This window comes from Trematomus bernacchii, unplaced genomic scaffold (genome assembly GCF_902827165.1).
Source record: "Trematomus bernacchii unplaced genomic scaffold, fTreBer1.1, whole genome shotgun sequence".
NCBI classification, from domain to species: domain Eukaryota; kingdom Metazoa; phylum Chordata; class Actinopteri; order Perciformes; family Nototheniidae; genus Trematomus; species Trematomus bernacchii.
The window spans coordinates 6,371,003-6,388,722 of record NW_022987588.1 but is presented as its reverse complement, the minus strand read 5'-3'; the positions used below and the strand labels follow the sequence as shown (position 1 = coordinate 6,388,722).

Sequence of the window (17,720 nt, the reverse complement as noted above, 5' to 3'; positions counted from 1 at the left end):
CATATTGCCTCCGTACACCTTCCTGCCCCCAAAGGACGTCAGAGAGCCGCCTTCACACGTCTCAGGCCCGTTAGTTGTTTATAGAGTGATATAAACATGTATAAGAGATCTAATGCGTCATTTACAATGAGACGACACATCTGGACCGGCCGCAGGTCCTCATCTCCATAATGACTTTTACTATGATATATTTATATTTAACAGTGTTGATGTCACAACCATCAGGCGCTCAGTGTGAGATTACTGCCTTGAGCTGCCCGGAATAATGTGCAACATTTTCAAGGTGAAAGAAGTGAAAATGTGGATGAAAAGACAAGTGTGTGACAGACAGTTTTCACACCTTCGATCCAGACAGACTGTCCCAACATTCAGCCAAAGGGCCGATGTTATTTTTCAACTTGTCAGGTTTTTTTGACGATCCATTACTCAGTGGATGTTTGTCTCTCTCTGAAGGCACTGCCAGGAAGAGAGGGGGCTTCTGGGTGATCTCATGCTGAGTCTGTCTGCAGAGCTTCAGGACAAACCTCTCAGAGCCGGTTACTGTCAGTCTCCACACAAAGGCCAGCTTCACCTGATGGGGGACGTTTTGTGTTGTCAGGCCGTAACATTCTCAGGAGCGCCATATCTTAGAAATGTCTTCAATCTTGGCACAAACGCCAGAAAGCTGATGAGATTTAGGTGTTCAGAGGTCAACCTCACAATGGTAAATGGACTGTGCTTATCCAGTCTTTAAGACCTCTCAAAGTGCTTTACATACTACATGTTGTTCACCCATTCATACAGAGCAGTGTACCTTACTCTAGGAACTAACATTCACACACATTCACACATCGTTGGCCATGCCATCGGGAGCAACTCAGGGTTAAGTATCTTGCCCAAGGATACATCGACATGTTGACTGCATGGGCTGGGATCGAACCCACAACCTTCTGGTTGAAAGACGACAGCACTTCCTCGCAGCCACAGTCGCCCAGACAATGACCTCCTAAACTACAAAACTGACGTCTTGAAGCCTTGACCGAAGGCAAAACATGTTGTGAATGCAATATCTTAAAAATGCAGTCAGGGAATTTCATCAAATTGTCAAAAAAACTTCCATTTGCCTCTGATCAGATTTGACTGTTCAAAGATCAATGTCAACCTATCTAAACAATTTTTTTTGCTAATTTCAATAATGAATACACTACTTATCAATATCACACTAATATCCAATAAGATGCATACAGGTAGGCCATACTTCTAGTTTATTTTAATTCTATTTCCTCTTCTGAATACATATCTAAAAGAACACAGCACAATGCAAAGTTTTATTTAAAAAATACAAAATGAAAAAACATTTTTTTGTGTAATGTAGTATTTGCTAAATGTTTGTCAGGAGAAGCCTACATGGTTCTTTTGACAAAGATTATTTAAGCAACATATTAGTACATTTTATTTGTATTTTGACTTTATCAAAACAGGAAAAAGCTTATTGAAATTAAATAAATCTCAATCTATTGTGTTTTAAGTGTCCTGAAGTATTAACAGGTAATTTCAGGATAGACTGATAACATACTGTATGCCCAATAGAATTGTATACATCTATATATATATTTTATCCTGAAAACGGCCGAAATGGCACCTTACAGTAAGTGTTTCCATTTCCTGAAGAGAGGACAGATTTTCACACACTTCAATAAAATGAGGCTCATAAATATTCATCAGGAAGCTAATCTTTAATCAGCTGATTAAGGGCTTCAACTCATGTAGTTAAGCAATTAGATGTAGCCATGATCTCCATCAGCCAATCACGTCACTGCTGTGAAACTTTAAAGCTCTTGCTGCCTTCAGATGGGATTTTAGGCGAACTTCCTCCAGCCCGTTCACCTCCAATCATCACATCCAGTATCTGAGCTAATCAGAAGTTCTCATCACATCCACTCTCTTCATCTCACCCCCAGGGGAGGTTTTCTACTCTACTTCACCATATTAATAATACATGATCTCACGAAGGGCACTAATCGCCACAGTCTGTTCACATTTCTCCTCCTCTTCCTCGTGCATACATTTTCTTTCACTCAGGAATAACTCTCTCCTGATTGAAGCTCTTCTTTAGAGATGAGGTGTTGCTCTTCTGATATGTGTGCATCCTATCTCTGGTCTCTGGTTTAGTCTCTGGTGCCAGGCAGCCTCAGTGTACAGGGAACCGTAAGAGATTTACTTTTTGTGATCCAGCATCATAACATAAACAAATGTATTCCCAGAGCCAAAGGCATGAAAGTGTCTGAAATACATATATGTTTTATCTAAGAGGAAGAGGCAGGCACGTTGCTGAATGTTCACATAAATGAGTCGTCTTCAACACATCCTTAACATGTATGAGAATAAATAAATGTAAATAATATCTGTGGTTTCATCCATGATGTTCAAAGCTGAATAATGCTGTGAGAGAGGGCTTGTGTTTGTGTTGGCACGGTCAAATAAACAAACATGTCACCAGCATAGTAATGGATATTTGCATATCGGTACATGTTGGTTCTCTACAATAACAATGTGTCCAAGTACATATTCATCATATTGAGGAAACATGTCATGGCTCGTCGATGTGGATTTCTGGACAAATGTAGACGTTTATGCAACGGTGTCCATCCTTTTTTAAACCTTAAAACAAGTCAGTTTGTTGAAGCCATTGTGGATATGTTCTTATTTACAGTTCAAATGAAATATTATGCTTTTTTTTGTAGTGTATTTTGTTATGCTGATCTAGTTTTGGATCGCCCTGTGTTGACGTGCATGAATGTCTTTATTGATGTTGCTTTTATTCTGATTATCGCTTATTGAACTAATGGTGATGTAACCTATGGCATGGTTTTCTTTAAACCCTTCATTTCAACTTTTGTCTTAATTTTTCTTTAGATAAACACAAAAAACGTTATGATTTATATGGATTAAGTTAGATTTTCTGACAGCTCAACCCACAGTGTTTACTTATCACAGGTTATACTCTTTCTGTTACAGTAATATGAACTGGGAGCAGTTTGACCAAAGTGAAACTGTTTCTTTGCAAAGGAAATCATTGTATTGTAGGGTAACGTCCAGATGTTTTCACAAGATGCTCTCACGTAAGAAACCCTGAGCAGCCTTATCTCTGAGGAAAGAAGCGACCTGGGCTTCTGGAAGATGTAAAGGGGGAAGATAATGGGAGCCATTACCTGTCAATGCATCACTTCTTGGTAACAACTTAATTGGCTGTATTTATGGGGCCCTATATACTCTGCCATCACAACCTACGTCCATTTAGTGTAATCGGTCTGTCATCTCTTCAGAAAGGGGAGACCAACAGGACAGGGGGAATTGTCATGTAGTATCTACCTCTGCACAATGAAGGCCTTTGCATTCGTTATTTGTCATATTAATAATTGTTTTCGATTTTTCTTTTTAATGAGGGATACATTTTCTAGGAGCAGAAAGAGAGCACACACGTCTCTGCCCTGCCTGTGAGCTTATGTGTTTCAAAATCAATCATTTGAGATGTTTATCAGATTTGCTTTTAAACTACAAACCCCCTAGACACCCAGGTCGTCTATTACTGGCCTTCTATTTATAATTTAGTTTTATATTATTATTTTAATTTGACCTAAAGTGAAAACAAAGACCCACGGTCTGCGGGCGGCAGAGAGCGGTTATGTTTATGTTTTGTGAAGCACTGTTACCTTTTGAGTAGGAAGAGGGCTACAGGAATAAACTAAGATTTGATGTGATTTTGATCAATTTTCTTGTCAAACGAGTCAGTTTGGCTGCTGGAGTTTGTTAGAAGGCAGTGAGCTTATTGTAGGTACAATCTAAAAATAACAGTTCAGAAGGAGAAGGAGAGGAAGAACCTTTTTTAATCACCTATGGGAAATTCATTTTTTCTCTCTGTTATGGTATCCACACACAGTCCAGGTGCAGGGGCGGTTCTAGGGGGGGCAACAGGGGCCAGTGCCCCCGTAACACTGACCAGGGACCCCCCCTGTGCCCCCCTTCCAAAAAAAAGGTTACAATATTACGATTTATTGGAACTAAATCAAATCAGAGACCCGGATGTACCGTGGAGATTAAACTGTTCATTACCTTATTAAATTGTCACTTAAAGTTACTAAAACAAATACTCTAAATGAAAAAAACTACTGAAATAAAGGACTGTAACTTAAATTTACTAAAACAAATACCAATTACTGTATTTTATGTTTATTTTACACAATTACTTTATACTGTCTTTGTCTTTTTAACCCGCTTTTATTATGCCCCGCATGAAATAACTGGCCCCAGCCTGCCCCCCCCCCCCCCCAGTCAAATTGGTCTAGAACCGCCACTGTCCAGGGGTTAGTGCTAGATCGTATACCTCCTGGGTTTTAGGCGGCGGAAGTGACGTTATCGTGGATGAGAAGTCGGCAATTTTTGCAGCAACTGACTGCACATCTGGTTTTTAATTTAGCATGGGCTCTTCGCGACTCTGGAGTCCTGCAGGAATCCGGAGGACAGCAAACAGGAGTGAGAGGGAGCACACTCCTAAAAAATCTCCCCCTTTTTTTTTAAATAAACCTCGTACTGTGTGTGTCACTGTAATCCGAAATCAAACGCACTCTGAGTGTTAAATCCCATCTGTGCTTTTCTTCTTGTGAGATGTCATTTTTGTAATATTGGTAATAGCATGCTGTCCTCCAAAGTTTTGAATTCTCAAAATATTACATTTATGATATTTTTGTGGGGAAATTATGTATTCATGCTCGTCTCTTGTTCTGGGTGGCAGGTATACGATCTAGCACTAACCCTGTCCAGATGACACACACATAGGAGCTATACACACACTGGGTCTGCATACAGATATACACGAACGCATGCATTATATAGAGAGCTGCCAAAATGAAGATGCTGCTGATGTTTTCTGGCGCCATGGAGCAGTTTGGTGTCCGGTGCCATGCTCAAGGACGGCACACAGCAGCTTAACTTTCACCTCTCCAGCTACCAGTCCACACTCTGATTGGGACTCGAACCGGCCGCCATGCAAGATCCCAACTGCCTGAATAGAGCTGAGTTTTGGGAGGGACTTCAGTTTGTGTGACAGATGGCCCTGAAGTATTTTTATAGTTTTGTTGAATTAGTTTTGTGAAGTGACAGATGCCCTTTTGTTCTAAAGGTTGTTTTGTTGCCAGAGTGTTGTGGAGTTTGGCTTCATCACGGTGATTTCTGTTCTCACAGGTGTGGGATGTTGCCTTTTACAGCAGAACCAAATAGTACAACCTCATTTATTCCCCTTGGCTTTCTGTTATTTATTCATTTAGGGGTCTGCTCTATACTATAGCAGCACTATTCAATTTTGCAACTGTGATTGCGGTAAACACTAAACTGGCAACAGATGTATAGCGTAATAAAAGATATGGAAATATTCTGTACTGAACCAGAAATGACTCTACGTCGCTCTCCTCCCTGCCTTCATTTCCTTTTAGTTTTTTTGTGTGCATTTTCTAATTAAATGAGGCAACAAAAGCAATGACTTCTGTGTGGTTTTCATAGAAACGTTGTAATGTATAGTAATTGCATTTGCATAACTCTGAATGTGACACAATTCAGCCATAAATCAAACCTTTTTTACATATTTAATTAAATATGCATGGAGGCACCACTGACTTATCACATTATGACGTTTGTAGTTTGATTGTTTACTTATCTGAGCTAATTGTAAACAGTCCTGTCCAAACAGCAGGAAGACATAGAGGCAAACTAAAACATTTAAGTAAAACAAATGAAGCACCTAAACCCACTGTCCCTTTAGGAAATTGAATATTCTGATAACCAAATAAATTAAAGCTGTGCCTCTTTTTAGTAAATATCTCCCGTTTGCTAAAAGCAAATGTGGATTCATGTGAGCAGCTGCCAGGAAGCAAAGCAGGAAGCACAGCAGGAAGCACAATGCTGCCACTGTGTGGACATTAAAAGATACCCACCTTTCAGGATTTATATTACCTCCTCTGATGCTTATCATATCTCCTAAGCAGGGCCCTGACCTATTGGCTGCCCTGCACCTGAGTATATGATAATAAAATAACAGTGCTTTCCTGGGTTAATCGTCCTGTGACAGGTGGCCTTCCTTAAATGCAATTTGGTCCATACACCCATTATAACCTCTTCATTAAAAAGGAAATACAGTCATTTCCCACATTAAGCACACTCTCCGTGTTGGCAGCTCACAGAGGAGCAGATGGAGCTTTAATGGACGTACCTCTCCACCGACCTCAAACATCACACAGACTGACAGTGTGAGGGGTAACTGCGTTAAATATATGACAGAGTGCAGTTTAACAAACTAGTCTCAGATCAGCACTTTAACTAAAGAACTACAATATAAAACACAGCAAAGCCCTGATGGTTTCACAGCGAGTCTCAGGTCACTGAAAAGTTAAATTACTTATTTCTAAGAATGACATATTTTAAGTGTGTATTGCATTGTGTGAATAAATAGCATTTTCATTTGAAATCTTGTTTAGGCCACATAAATTCAACTACAATATACTTAAAGGCAATTATTATACAGGAAAAGCTGAACATTTTAATCAAAGGCTATACGACATGATGCTATGCCACCATGATCTTTTTTCATATTCTTTGACATATTATAGCCTAGTTTGACTTTTTCATTTGATTTAATATACTATATAACGATCTTGTAATATTTTCCACAAACTATACTATGGCCTTTTTATTACTTACCCTTGATTTTCTACATTTACGGAGCCCCTAAAGGGACATGGAAAATACAATTGAAAAAAAGGTCAGGATAACGGGTAAGTTTCTCTCTTGTTTTTTTCATGACTCTTTAGGGACACCGAAGAGTTATTATCGTTTTTTAAACTTACTATACTACGATTTTCTTAATAATATTTACAAACATACTTTACTATGACAACATACTATTTTCACGATAATAAAATATAGCTTTTTCACATTTTCAACATACTGTACTTGTACTACGACTTTTTTTCCATATTTTTACCAATAACTTTTTCATACTATATGACTTATTTGACATACTAAACTATAACTTATTTGAGATACTATACTATAACTACTATATCATTTTCTTTCTTTTTTCTTTGACATACTGTGAGTTTTATTCAAAATACTAATATATGACCATTTCTTTTTTAAATGAAGTATAGGCCTATCACTTTAAAAAACATTTCTGACTTGCTATACTATGACTTTTTACATGATATTTCCACCAAACTACACATCAACAACCAGCAGGAAAGAAAAGAGGAAAACCAATCACACATTTCAACACGTGTCATTTTAGTATTCTTCAAAAAATGTATTGAACAAAAGTATTTCAATTCTCATCACGTTGTCGGTGATACAGTACCATAGTTTGATCTTGAGCGATTCATATATGCACCTCATCTTATTTTTGAATATATACATACAGTGGAGACAAGAATTAAATAACAATGCTCAATAACATTCAGATATATCTTATAAAAGCTGAGGACCCCGTGGTCAACAACACTTCCATTGGTAAACAAATGCACAAAGAGAAAGAAGATCGACGAGGAAACTGTTTGGTAGGACTAGAATATATTTTCTTTATAAACCAGATGAAGGTATTTTTGGTTTCTTGGCGGTAAAATGACTCGTTATAAACTGACTGTGGGTTAAGCCCCGCCCCCTTAGTTCCTGTTGCTATGCCAAAGTTCCGACACTGAGCAGCACATGAAATAAATACTTATTTTAGCGCTCAAAATATATAGTGTTTTTGAAATACCAGGTCCTCAATTTCAGCCAGAGGGAGACAAAAGCAGCAGTCTTCTTTTTTTAGCTAGTAACGGTTTATTTTGTATAGAAAACATTTCCAGCAGTAAGAGAAAAATCAAAATTGAAACTCTTTATAATTACAAGATTTCTCAAACTATTGACTAAGTAACTGAAGAATTAGCTTAGCAAACATTTTGTAATTATTCTGAGATCCTACGGTATTATTTTTAAGACATTTTCTCATCATTTTAGACCGTTTTTAAATTATTTTGAGCCTTTAAGTTATATTTTAAAAGAGATAAGTCATTTCTCTGAGATACTAAGATAATATCTTAAGAAAGTTTCTCATTATAAAGGCGTACAGAATATATGTTTTTTCATCACAATGGCGGTAGGCTTCCATAATTCTGCCATCTTAATTCAGATCTATTTATGGCATATTATTAGCTTTAGCTAGCTGAGGAGGGACAGTTACTACAGATGGTAGTAAGTTAGCAAGACATGCTAATGATAACATAATAGCAGAAAAACACCTTATGCTTTTAGTTTGAGACATATTTTCCCTCCAAACTGTGTCTCGTAGAATGAGTTACGGCTGCTAAGCTGTTATTGGACAACCGCTGCTTGGGGGAGGGGCTTAACATACAGTCAAGAGCTGTGCCTTACAAGTTTGGTGTTGGACCGTTTACATGAATAAGTTATCATTTCCAAATTATTTTCTGACCTTTGTTGGAGTATGTGTGTATACATAAGTGTAGATTTCAGGGCCATCCCTTCTTTATCTGTTAATTATAAAGGTCCATCACCACTTTCAATCAGTGTTTTTTTTGTAAATGACAATTTTCCTCACAATTCTCTGTATTCACAAGATTCCCAAACATGTACCTACCTTTGACAAAAAAAGGGATATTATTGTATAACTGTTTGCAGGAGCAGATCAAGTGTAGTTACTCAAAAGTGTTACCTAATAATTATTATTATTTCTTAATTATTCTTCAGTCAGTATCCTACTGTATCTACAGACGCATACTGGAGGACCTTTTTCACCGTGACACGATATAAAGCATGAGCACAGAGCTATGGATGAACGGTGAGTGCAGTGCAGACCTGGAGCCAGTTCTATGGGTACAGGGTGGCACATTTGGTTACATTGATAAACATTCAAACTCTACAGGAAATCAGAGGTCTCCTATTGCATTAACGCACCACTCGCTGCCATTACAAATATTACAGGAAGTGTTGTATCCAGATTTTCAACAACATCACTAATAATGACTTGGTTTGTGGAGACAGAAGTTGAACAAAAGTCACACATGGGGAAAGAAATCATGTCGAGGAAAGGTGAAAATGAGGAGGAAAAAGGCAAGAGAGTGATTCTGGTCACTTTGTGAAGTCCTTGTGTGGTTCAAACCTCTGCAGAGGAGTTTCAATGACCTTTAAAAGAAAAACGAGGTTTAAAATAAAGCAAGAAAATAAAACAATGGCCAGCAATAAGGTCCATCAGACTCCTCTGTGAACCGTTTCGACTTCCTGTGTGGATTAAGAGCAATGGTGTAACCTACGATGTGCGTGGTAGTAAATGTATGTATGACATCAGCTGGAGAGCTCGACCCCAACAAGGCCTCAGGCGTTCGGTTAGCAGCAGATGTGGTCGCTGCACATGTTCACATCCCGGGGACAGAGGCTCTTTAAGCACTGTGCCGTAATTAGAGGACGTATCAGGGTGTGTTTTGCCGGCAGATGTGAGGTTAAAGGCTCCGTTGTAGAGCTGTAAATGTCACCTGACCACCAGTAGGGGGCGACAGATGAAACTGGAACAGGGACCAGAGCTAAGGCTTGAGTTAAGACAGTTAGGGGGTGGCATTAGTATCATGTGTGTGTGTGTGTGTGTGAGATCCAGTGTAGGTGTGAGGGTGTGTGAATCACAGCAGCGCTTTGACCAGGTACAGCTTGTCTCCGTGCTCGCTGGTGAAGATGGGGGCCTTCTTGTAGTGCTCCACCAGCTCGTCGATGGAGCCGAACTTACGCTGGCCGATACAGAACACGCCCTCCGTCTGCTGCACCTTAAAGTGCTTATTCTTACCGGACGCCTTCAGAGACACGGAGAAGTCGTTGGGCTGAAATAAATAAAAGAGGGAGACAGTTGATGATGTGATTAGGAACAATGGAGAAGATACATTGTTTATGTTGAAAAAAAAACGCTTAATCTAATACACAGATGTTAAAAATAAAGACTGACATGTGCGTGAAAGAAGACTAAATGAAATTAATAATGAACACCGACTGCTTTAATCCAGCAGGGGGCAGTGTGTTATCACATCTGAAAACCTGAGACCACTGCAACATTTTAAGTTCTAAAAGATTATGTTCACTACTCCTAGTCCAAAACTTTAAAATACCAGTTACTTATAGAAACATTTATTACGAAAACCTATAGATTAATAGAGCTCCAGCAGTTCTTTAAAGGTTTCCTGTTGAGTTTATAAACCTCCCGTTTAGGTAACATAAAAACAGAACTGGAAAATCCTGCTGCTGCCCTCGCATCACCCGCATTATTTTATTTTCCTCATGAGTTATGTAAACAATAAATGCTTCGTTGGCAGAAAAACAAGACAGTAGGCTCTTGAGGATTGAGAGACTGCAGCTACCTTTAGAGGAAAGTCAAATTAAATAGTGGATTCTGGGGAGAAAGTCATGATAGTCCTATAGATCTTTTTTAAGTGAGTTACAACACAGCACACCTCTGAGACATGTCTTTAATGACTCAACAATTCAACACTGGTCATTATAATATCTGTCCAACATGTATATTTAAAAAAAGGGTAGCTCTTATTATAAAGAGCTGCTGCGGCTTTCTTGTAAATGTGTGTACTTAAATGTTGAAGTGCATGGTCATTGTGAATCGACATTTTAAACTGCTCCTTTCTAAATGTCTTTGATCAACCAGCAGTTTTCCTCCTTTGTCTAGTTTCTTTTTGCTAACATATGAATGTATATGTTACATGTTAAGTGCTTATGGTCCTTTTAAGGTTTTAACCAAATGATATCAACTACATGTAACTGTCATTTTGGTGACTGATTCCTAATGCTCTAAAATAACATGCTAATAATAATTGTCTCACTTAAAAGCTACTCAATTCCTTGTAAGTGTGAGTTTCTCGATAAATGTGTCATAGTCTTCCCTTCTTTTATAAATAACCATTTTACTCTAAGTTGGAGACGGTGATGCAGAAATATTTTGACTGAACTTCCTCTTCCACTTAAATGTATAAAAAGGCCTTTTTGTTCTGCCTCCATGATGCCACTCCACCATGACGTCACCCCCAGACTCACCGATGACTCGCTGTCTCGTACCAGGAAGTCTCCCTCCTCCCCCCTCTCGTTGAGGATGCTCTCGGCCTGGTGCCGGGTGACGTCTCCGTAGTACCAGTCCCGCCCGGCGAACCTCCCCGAGCGGGCCGGGGCCACGGAGCCCTTCATGGGGGAGCTGGAGAGGGGGGGGGGCAGCTCGGGCCGCTCGTCCAGCACCACCACATAGTTCTTAGGCACCAAACCCACCACGCCGTGCGAGTTCTGACACCTCCACCACTCGGGGTCGTTCTCAGGCTTCTCCACCACCTCCATCACCTCGCCCTTCTCAAAGTTCAGCTCCTCCTCCGTCACAGAGCTGAAGGGGTAGAGAGTTTGCACCAGGTGGAGAACCGCGGCCCCCCCTCCTCCCCCTCCTCCTCCAGCTTGCCCGTTGGCCAACAAAGTCCCGCGCCCCTGGTACCCCTCTGAGAAGTCTCCCTCCTCCCGGTCGTCCGCCCCCCCCAGCTCCTCCAGGACGTAGTTGGAGGGGAACCAGCCCACGCGCCCCCCCTGGCCGCCCCTCCACCAGCCGTCGCTACACTTCTCCATCACCACCACCATAGAGCCCTTCGTCAGGGTCAGCTCGTCCTCCCGCTCCGCCGTGTAGGCGAACTTCACCACGGCGGGGACGTTGAGGTCGTAGATGCGTTCAGCCGCTCCTCCTCCTCTTCCCCTTCCTCCTCCTCCTCCTCCGCCTCCCCCGCTGCCATTAGAGGGGGACTCTGTGTCGGAGCTCGGCGTCGGGGAAGCATCGCGGGCGCTCGTCTTCCTCTTCGTTTTTCCCAAACCTGCAGCATGAACAGAAGGATAAAGGTCAAACCGATTGATAACTAGATTTGTTTTATTCTGATTCTGAGATTTAAACCTCAGTTATTGATGTATTGAATTTACATTTGATCAGCATTCAATGGTTCAGGTTTTTCTTAATACGTTCATTTTTATCAGGTTTTTCCTTCTCATTCGTTTTAAATAAAAAAATTGTACCTGCATTAATTCAATAATTGTTTTTCATAGTCTTTATTAGTCAGGTTTTCCCTTCTCATTTCAACAAATGTACACCTGTATTAACAGATATTTTATTTGTCTTTCTTCTCATTTGTTTTAAATTCATCCGAAACATGAAGTAATAGTCTTTCTGACCACGGCTATAAAAACGACATTATCACCTCACAGAGTTTATACAACAATCTATTTGTGTGTATCTGTATATCCTGCAGACATCATGCACCTTATTATAATGATGTTAGTGTAATAATGTGTTGTGTTTGTTCTCCTAAATGCTCCACATAGCTACCAGCTGAACTAGCTTTCAGTGGATTTTCTCCTGCTGCCTGCTGAATAACAGTAAACCCTACAGTTCCCTTTGCAGTGTGTCAAATCAAAACAAGAATCTGAAAGAGGCTAACATGCTTAAACGGGAGCTGCTGAGTCAGCTGGTTATTCTCTGTGGGTTGCCCCTACAAGCAACCCCTTTCACGAGCAGTCATTTCATCCATGGTTAATATAAAAGTATCGATCGAAGCAGCGGTTTGAGATGTATAATTGAAAAACATCGGGGTGGTGGTGAAGGAGCTGTAAAGCCTGAGCTCCACGGGGAGCGGGGGCCCTTTAGGTCAGCAGGAAACTAATTGAGGCTGCAAGTTGCACTCATGGACCCTCACAAGCACACAGACTACTTTAGAAACAGAGGAAACAGGATATCCTACGAGAAACCTTTGTGGTGAAAAAGACCAATCAATACTCCAGATAATAGAATGAGAGGTGCACACATCCACCTGCACTGCCCCGTGTCCTTTCACTCAAGACTTAAAAGCTCCTTATCTAGTTGGGATTCTGTCTACACCATGTACACATCTATACTAATCAAAAAGCTGGAAATAGATGGTGTAGACGGGGAATGAGAAGTGGAGCAGGCACCCTGGGCTTGATAATGACAAGATATCCAGGATCAAAGTCTGCGGCTGTCTAACCCGTCTCTGACTCTTCCATCCGTGTACTTTCAAGACGTATGTGTTTGCAAACTTCAATTAGGCTTTAAGTGTCTAAAGTCTCTCAGCAGAACACACCCAAGGAGGTCCCCCCTTAAAATAATAATGATACACCATGTGGCTGACAACATTTAAAGCGTTCACTTGACGGGTTGAGCTTCTAATAGCTGCAGTGAGTTTCCTGACAGCTAATCACCCACTTTTTCCCCCACAGAGCTGCACTGAAATGCCACGGAAATGTCACTGCAGAATACAACATTTACATTGTTGGAAAACTGCCGGGTTCACTCAGAGTAGCATGAAACGTGTTGGCGGAGGGAAGACGAAGAGGAAGAGGAGAAGAGTTGTGTGAAGAGAGACGAGGGGTGCCTTGGCAGCTGTTTCTCACACAAACAGTAGACCAAGCACATCAGAGGCCACAGCTGACACAAAAACGCAAGGAAGAAGACGGAGGATGAGGCGGGAATAACAATCAGATCATGTTTATGGATAGCTCTGTGTGTGTGTGTGTGTGTGTGTGTGTGTTCCATATCTCCTGACTGTGAGACAAAGACTCTTCAGGCCTACTTCAGGGGGTTTTCTTTGTAATATTAAATTGACTTTCGCTGCGAGGACCCCACACACACACACACACACACACACACACACACACACACACACACACACACACACACGTTGGCGCAGCAGCAGGATATATTCCCTCCGCCCACACTCACTCACTCCCAACCTTCACCTACCGCTTCATCTCAGGAAAGGAGACTAGATTGTCAAACCCAGAAGACATCACCTCAGAGGGGGGAGAGTTGATGAAAGCACGTTGCAGCATATTGCTTCAGTGTAAAGCTTACATTGGAGGGCAGTTGTTGTGGAAATTGCTTTAATACATGCGTCAACACTGTACCGCAGACATATTAAGTGTGAAGCGATGGAAAGGCAGAGAATTAGCACTGCGCTGTGATTTAAAGGAGCACTTTGAGTGAATCACAGATGAGCTATGCAGCCTTTTAAAGTAACCCTAGCCATGTTGCTCTCTTCTCTACATTCCTCAAGTGTCACTGGGACCATACTTAATGCATTACTGTGTGTAAAACCAGTAAAACCTGCCAAAAGCCCCGGGGCAGACAAATGAAAATGAATTGGAAACGCTAAAAGCAAGCAGCCCACATGGCATGCACATTCAACATTTGAGGGTACAAACTATGCACAAGAGTTCATATTGAAAGGTTCACATTTCCTATTTTAAAAAGGAACATGTTTTGCTTTACTGGAGCTGCAGATGAAGAAGACTAGATGGCGGGAATGCTGACTGTGCACACCTCCCTGATGATGATGAACCCTCCCCTAACGCTTCTTTCAAAACACTTGAGATTACAAAAACATGACATACAGCTACTGTGAAAGGTTTAAAATAAATATTGTCACTTTCAACTTTCCCTGCTTTTTTTGTTTTACAGCAGTCTTTCAATGTGTTGCAGTAGATTTGGTAACAACCTGGTAAGAGAGAATTACAATTCCCAAGCGGACAAGGGTGAAACTTGCTGACCGCGCTGAAACGTTAAGAGGCTACGGCCAAGCTAGCAGTTTTATTAGACGTGTTGATTTTTAGCTGCATTCTTCCTTAGAGAGACAGCATGCTAATAGTTGCTTATTAGCACTAGGCAGCAGAGGTGAATGGGAAGTTGTTTGGTTCTAAACAAATGTTGACCTGATGGTCGAGCTAGATGAAAACGTAATGTACCACAAATATATTAAAGGTCACCTATTATGCAAAATCCACTTTTTCATGTCTTTTATACACAAACATGTTTCCTCTCTGTTTAAAGAGATTCTGAAAGTGTCAGGAACAAAGACCCCCTCTCTTTTTGTCCTGATCCATTTATATAAAAAACAGTCTGAAAATGAGCTGATCAGATTTTGGCCACTTTATGATGTCATAACGATTTTTTGGCTTGTGTAACCATTAGTCAATCAGCAACCAAGGTAACCCCCCCCCACCCCCTTATCACCTGAATCTCCTCCTAGAGCACCATTGAGTTATTTTTAACCAAATATCTCTCAGAGGGGCGTGGGGAGGGGCTCCTTATTTTCATCTAAAGTAACAGACACAGAATCAGCACTTTTGGAAACAGGGCTGAAACAGAGGGGATTATGGGATGCTGCAATGATCTGTTTGGTGTTTGGAGCCAAACACTTCAGAGACATGTTTTGTATATATCTGAGACCTATAATATATTGATGAAAAACAGTATAATAGGGGACCTTTAAAATTCACCCTGAAGAGAACAAGAATCTGGCAATCTGTCTGATAGTTGTTGAGATTTCTAACTGTTTTGGACACATTTCACTTAAAACCAATGGCAGGTAACAATGAATGTCTCTAACTAACTAACTAACTATTGAATAGGGGTCAGTGGAATCACACTGGGGATATTCAATTAATGTATTCCTCTTCGACCACTAAGCCATTACTAGACAATCTCAATAATCTGTCATTCTTATCATAATCAACTCACATGACCCTTGATACCGGCCATGCTCTCTGTAGACCATGTACTGAATGGATTCGTGGTCATATTAGGAGCTTACTGACTGAACTACTGTCGACCACATATTGTACTTTTACAAAGCAGCACATTTTCTTTGCCTCCTTTCGCAGTTTGTTTGAACAGGAAATGGGTCTATTTTTGCTCGACACTTAAAATAACTGTTCATTAGAGAGTCAAAAGGGCTGCAGCCAGAGATATAATGCCTTTTGACCCACGGACAGGATGAAGTGCTTTTAAAATACCTCACATTCGCCCACGCACACTCACACATCGCTGCCATGTACAAACTCAGGTGGACAGAATTGCAACTTGTTCGTCACACTGTAGAGCAGTGGCCCACATAAGGAAGACCTTTGCTGTTCTCTTTCACCCATTACTGTGTTTATTTTCTGTGCAAGGAAACTGGGGCACAAAGCAGCATGGAGCCATTTACAATTCAATTCTGCCTGGGTGAATGTGGATGTAACAAATGCATCGAAAGACTTTAAATAAGGAGAATAAATATAGATAACCGCAATACATAACGTACTGAGTAGCTAAAGAAAGATCCAGACGGGATGAAGCAATCACGCTGTCAGCCAATCAGTTTCAAGTGTGTGAGTAACTTCCATTAGCCCCTGATGTCACCTATAGCTCATCGTGAAAATGTTCTCCTTTATTGGATTTGATCAGGCTTTTAACACCAAAGCGCTACCGACTGAAACAAAAAAACTACTTAGACTGAAATGGAACTAGGCCATAATGTTATAGTCGATATGTAACGAAGTCAGGGACAGAGAGGTAATCTATCGCTGCAGTACTACCATTAGGCGGCTGATTTATCCACTAATCAATCTACTGGTAATAGAAAAAGTACACAGTGACAGGGAATGGAGCTGATGGGAACAGAGGGGATGTGTGGGGGGGGGGCATATTGTCTCTGCACACAATGATCCCTGCTGAGGGTGACAGTGGCAGGCTGTGCCATGCGGCCCACATAACGCTGCTGTTTCCCCTCGGGGGGGCTGTCCACAGAGCCGAGAGGAATCAGAGATTAGACCGTCTCCATCTACGCTCACTTCCTGCATCTCAGGGCCACACAGTTACTACTTTTTTATCTCAATTGAACCGTTTTAACGTTTCTAACATACGTTTTGATGTTCTCCCCCCAGCTCTGTCTTACTTTCTTTGACTACTAGGATGACAAAAAGGGGGAACTGATGCTAGAAATGTCAAAACAGATGAATGTCTGTGCCATGCTCCATGCTGCTCTTTTCCTGCTTTAAGAAAGTACAGCTAGCCTTCTTTTTTTTTTAGCCTACTTTCATTTTTGACATGAACTATACAAACGCTTCCAAGTTTAGCGCACATCTTAGTGGTTCAACATTGTATGCAGAGTGTATATACTTTCACTTCTAGTCCACGAGTGAATGATTTATTTTCAGCAAATCTCACTGTTTAAGAAGCCTTTCAGATCACTAGGGATTATGGAAACATACTGTAGTAATGGGCTGGTCACACATTCACACAAAGAACAACTACCTCATATCTGATCATCAGTGAAGGAATACAGATATTTAACCTCAGCAAGCATTTCAATATTGTTATCCACTGAATTATTTTGTTGTACTCCATACCATGATCACAGTGGGGTCAAAACTCAAAGCCCATTGAGATGTCCTCATGTGACAAGTTGCATAATTATGTTTTATTTAATAATGTTTTTTTAAACATGCATCAAACGTGTAATACTTTGGATTTGGATGAAAGGTTATTCCTGTTTTATTATTTGATTTATTATAATATTTTAATAAATATTTGGGTCAAATATCATAGAGGGACCTTTATAAAGACATCATGAAAGCCATCTCTTTATATGGAATTCATATTGTATTTAATTTTCTTAAACTCTGATTATTTTTTTGATATCTGTTAATACAAGAAATGTATTTTTTGAGTGGCTTAATACTAGTCTGTTAAAATGTAATTTTTGCTCTACCAAATTCCATGGAGAAATATCAAGCTATATCCCCCTCATTATACCACATATGGTCGGTATCATCATATAGGTTGGCAGCCAAGGCTA

At 40.5% G+C, this 17,720-nt stretch overlaps 1 protein-coding gene across 1 annotated transcript in view; it reads right to left on the bottom strand.

The window, feature by feature from the left end:
- Nucleotides 1-7,287: 7,287 nt before the first annotated feature.
- nck2a (NCK adaptor protein 2a) overlaps nucleotides 7,288-17,720 on the bottom strand; it is a 40,281-nt gene continuing 29,848 nt past the window's right edge. The window contains exons 3-4 of the mRNA XM_034128829.1: nucleotides 11,104-11,909; nucleotides 7,288-9,887 (exon numbers count right to left, since the gene is read on the bottom strand). Coding sequence (XP_033984720.1) covers nucleotides 9,693-9,887; nucleotides 11,104-11,909 — 1,001 coding nt within the window. The 3' untranslated portion in view covers nucleotides 7,288-9,692. The remainder of the gene's footprint in view (nucleotides 9,888-11,103; nucleotides 11,910-17,720) is intronic.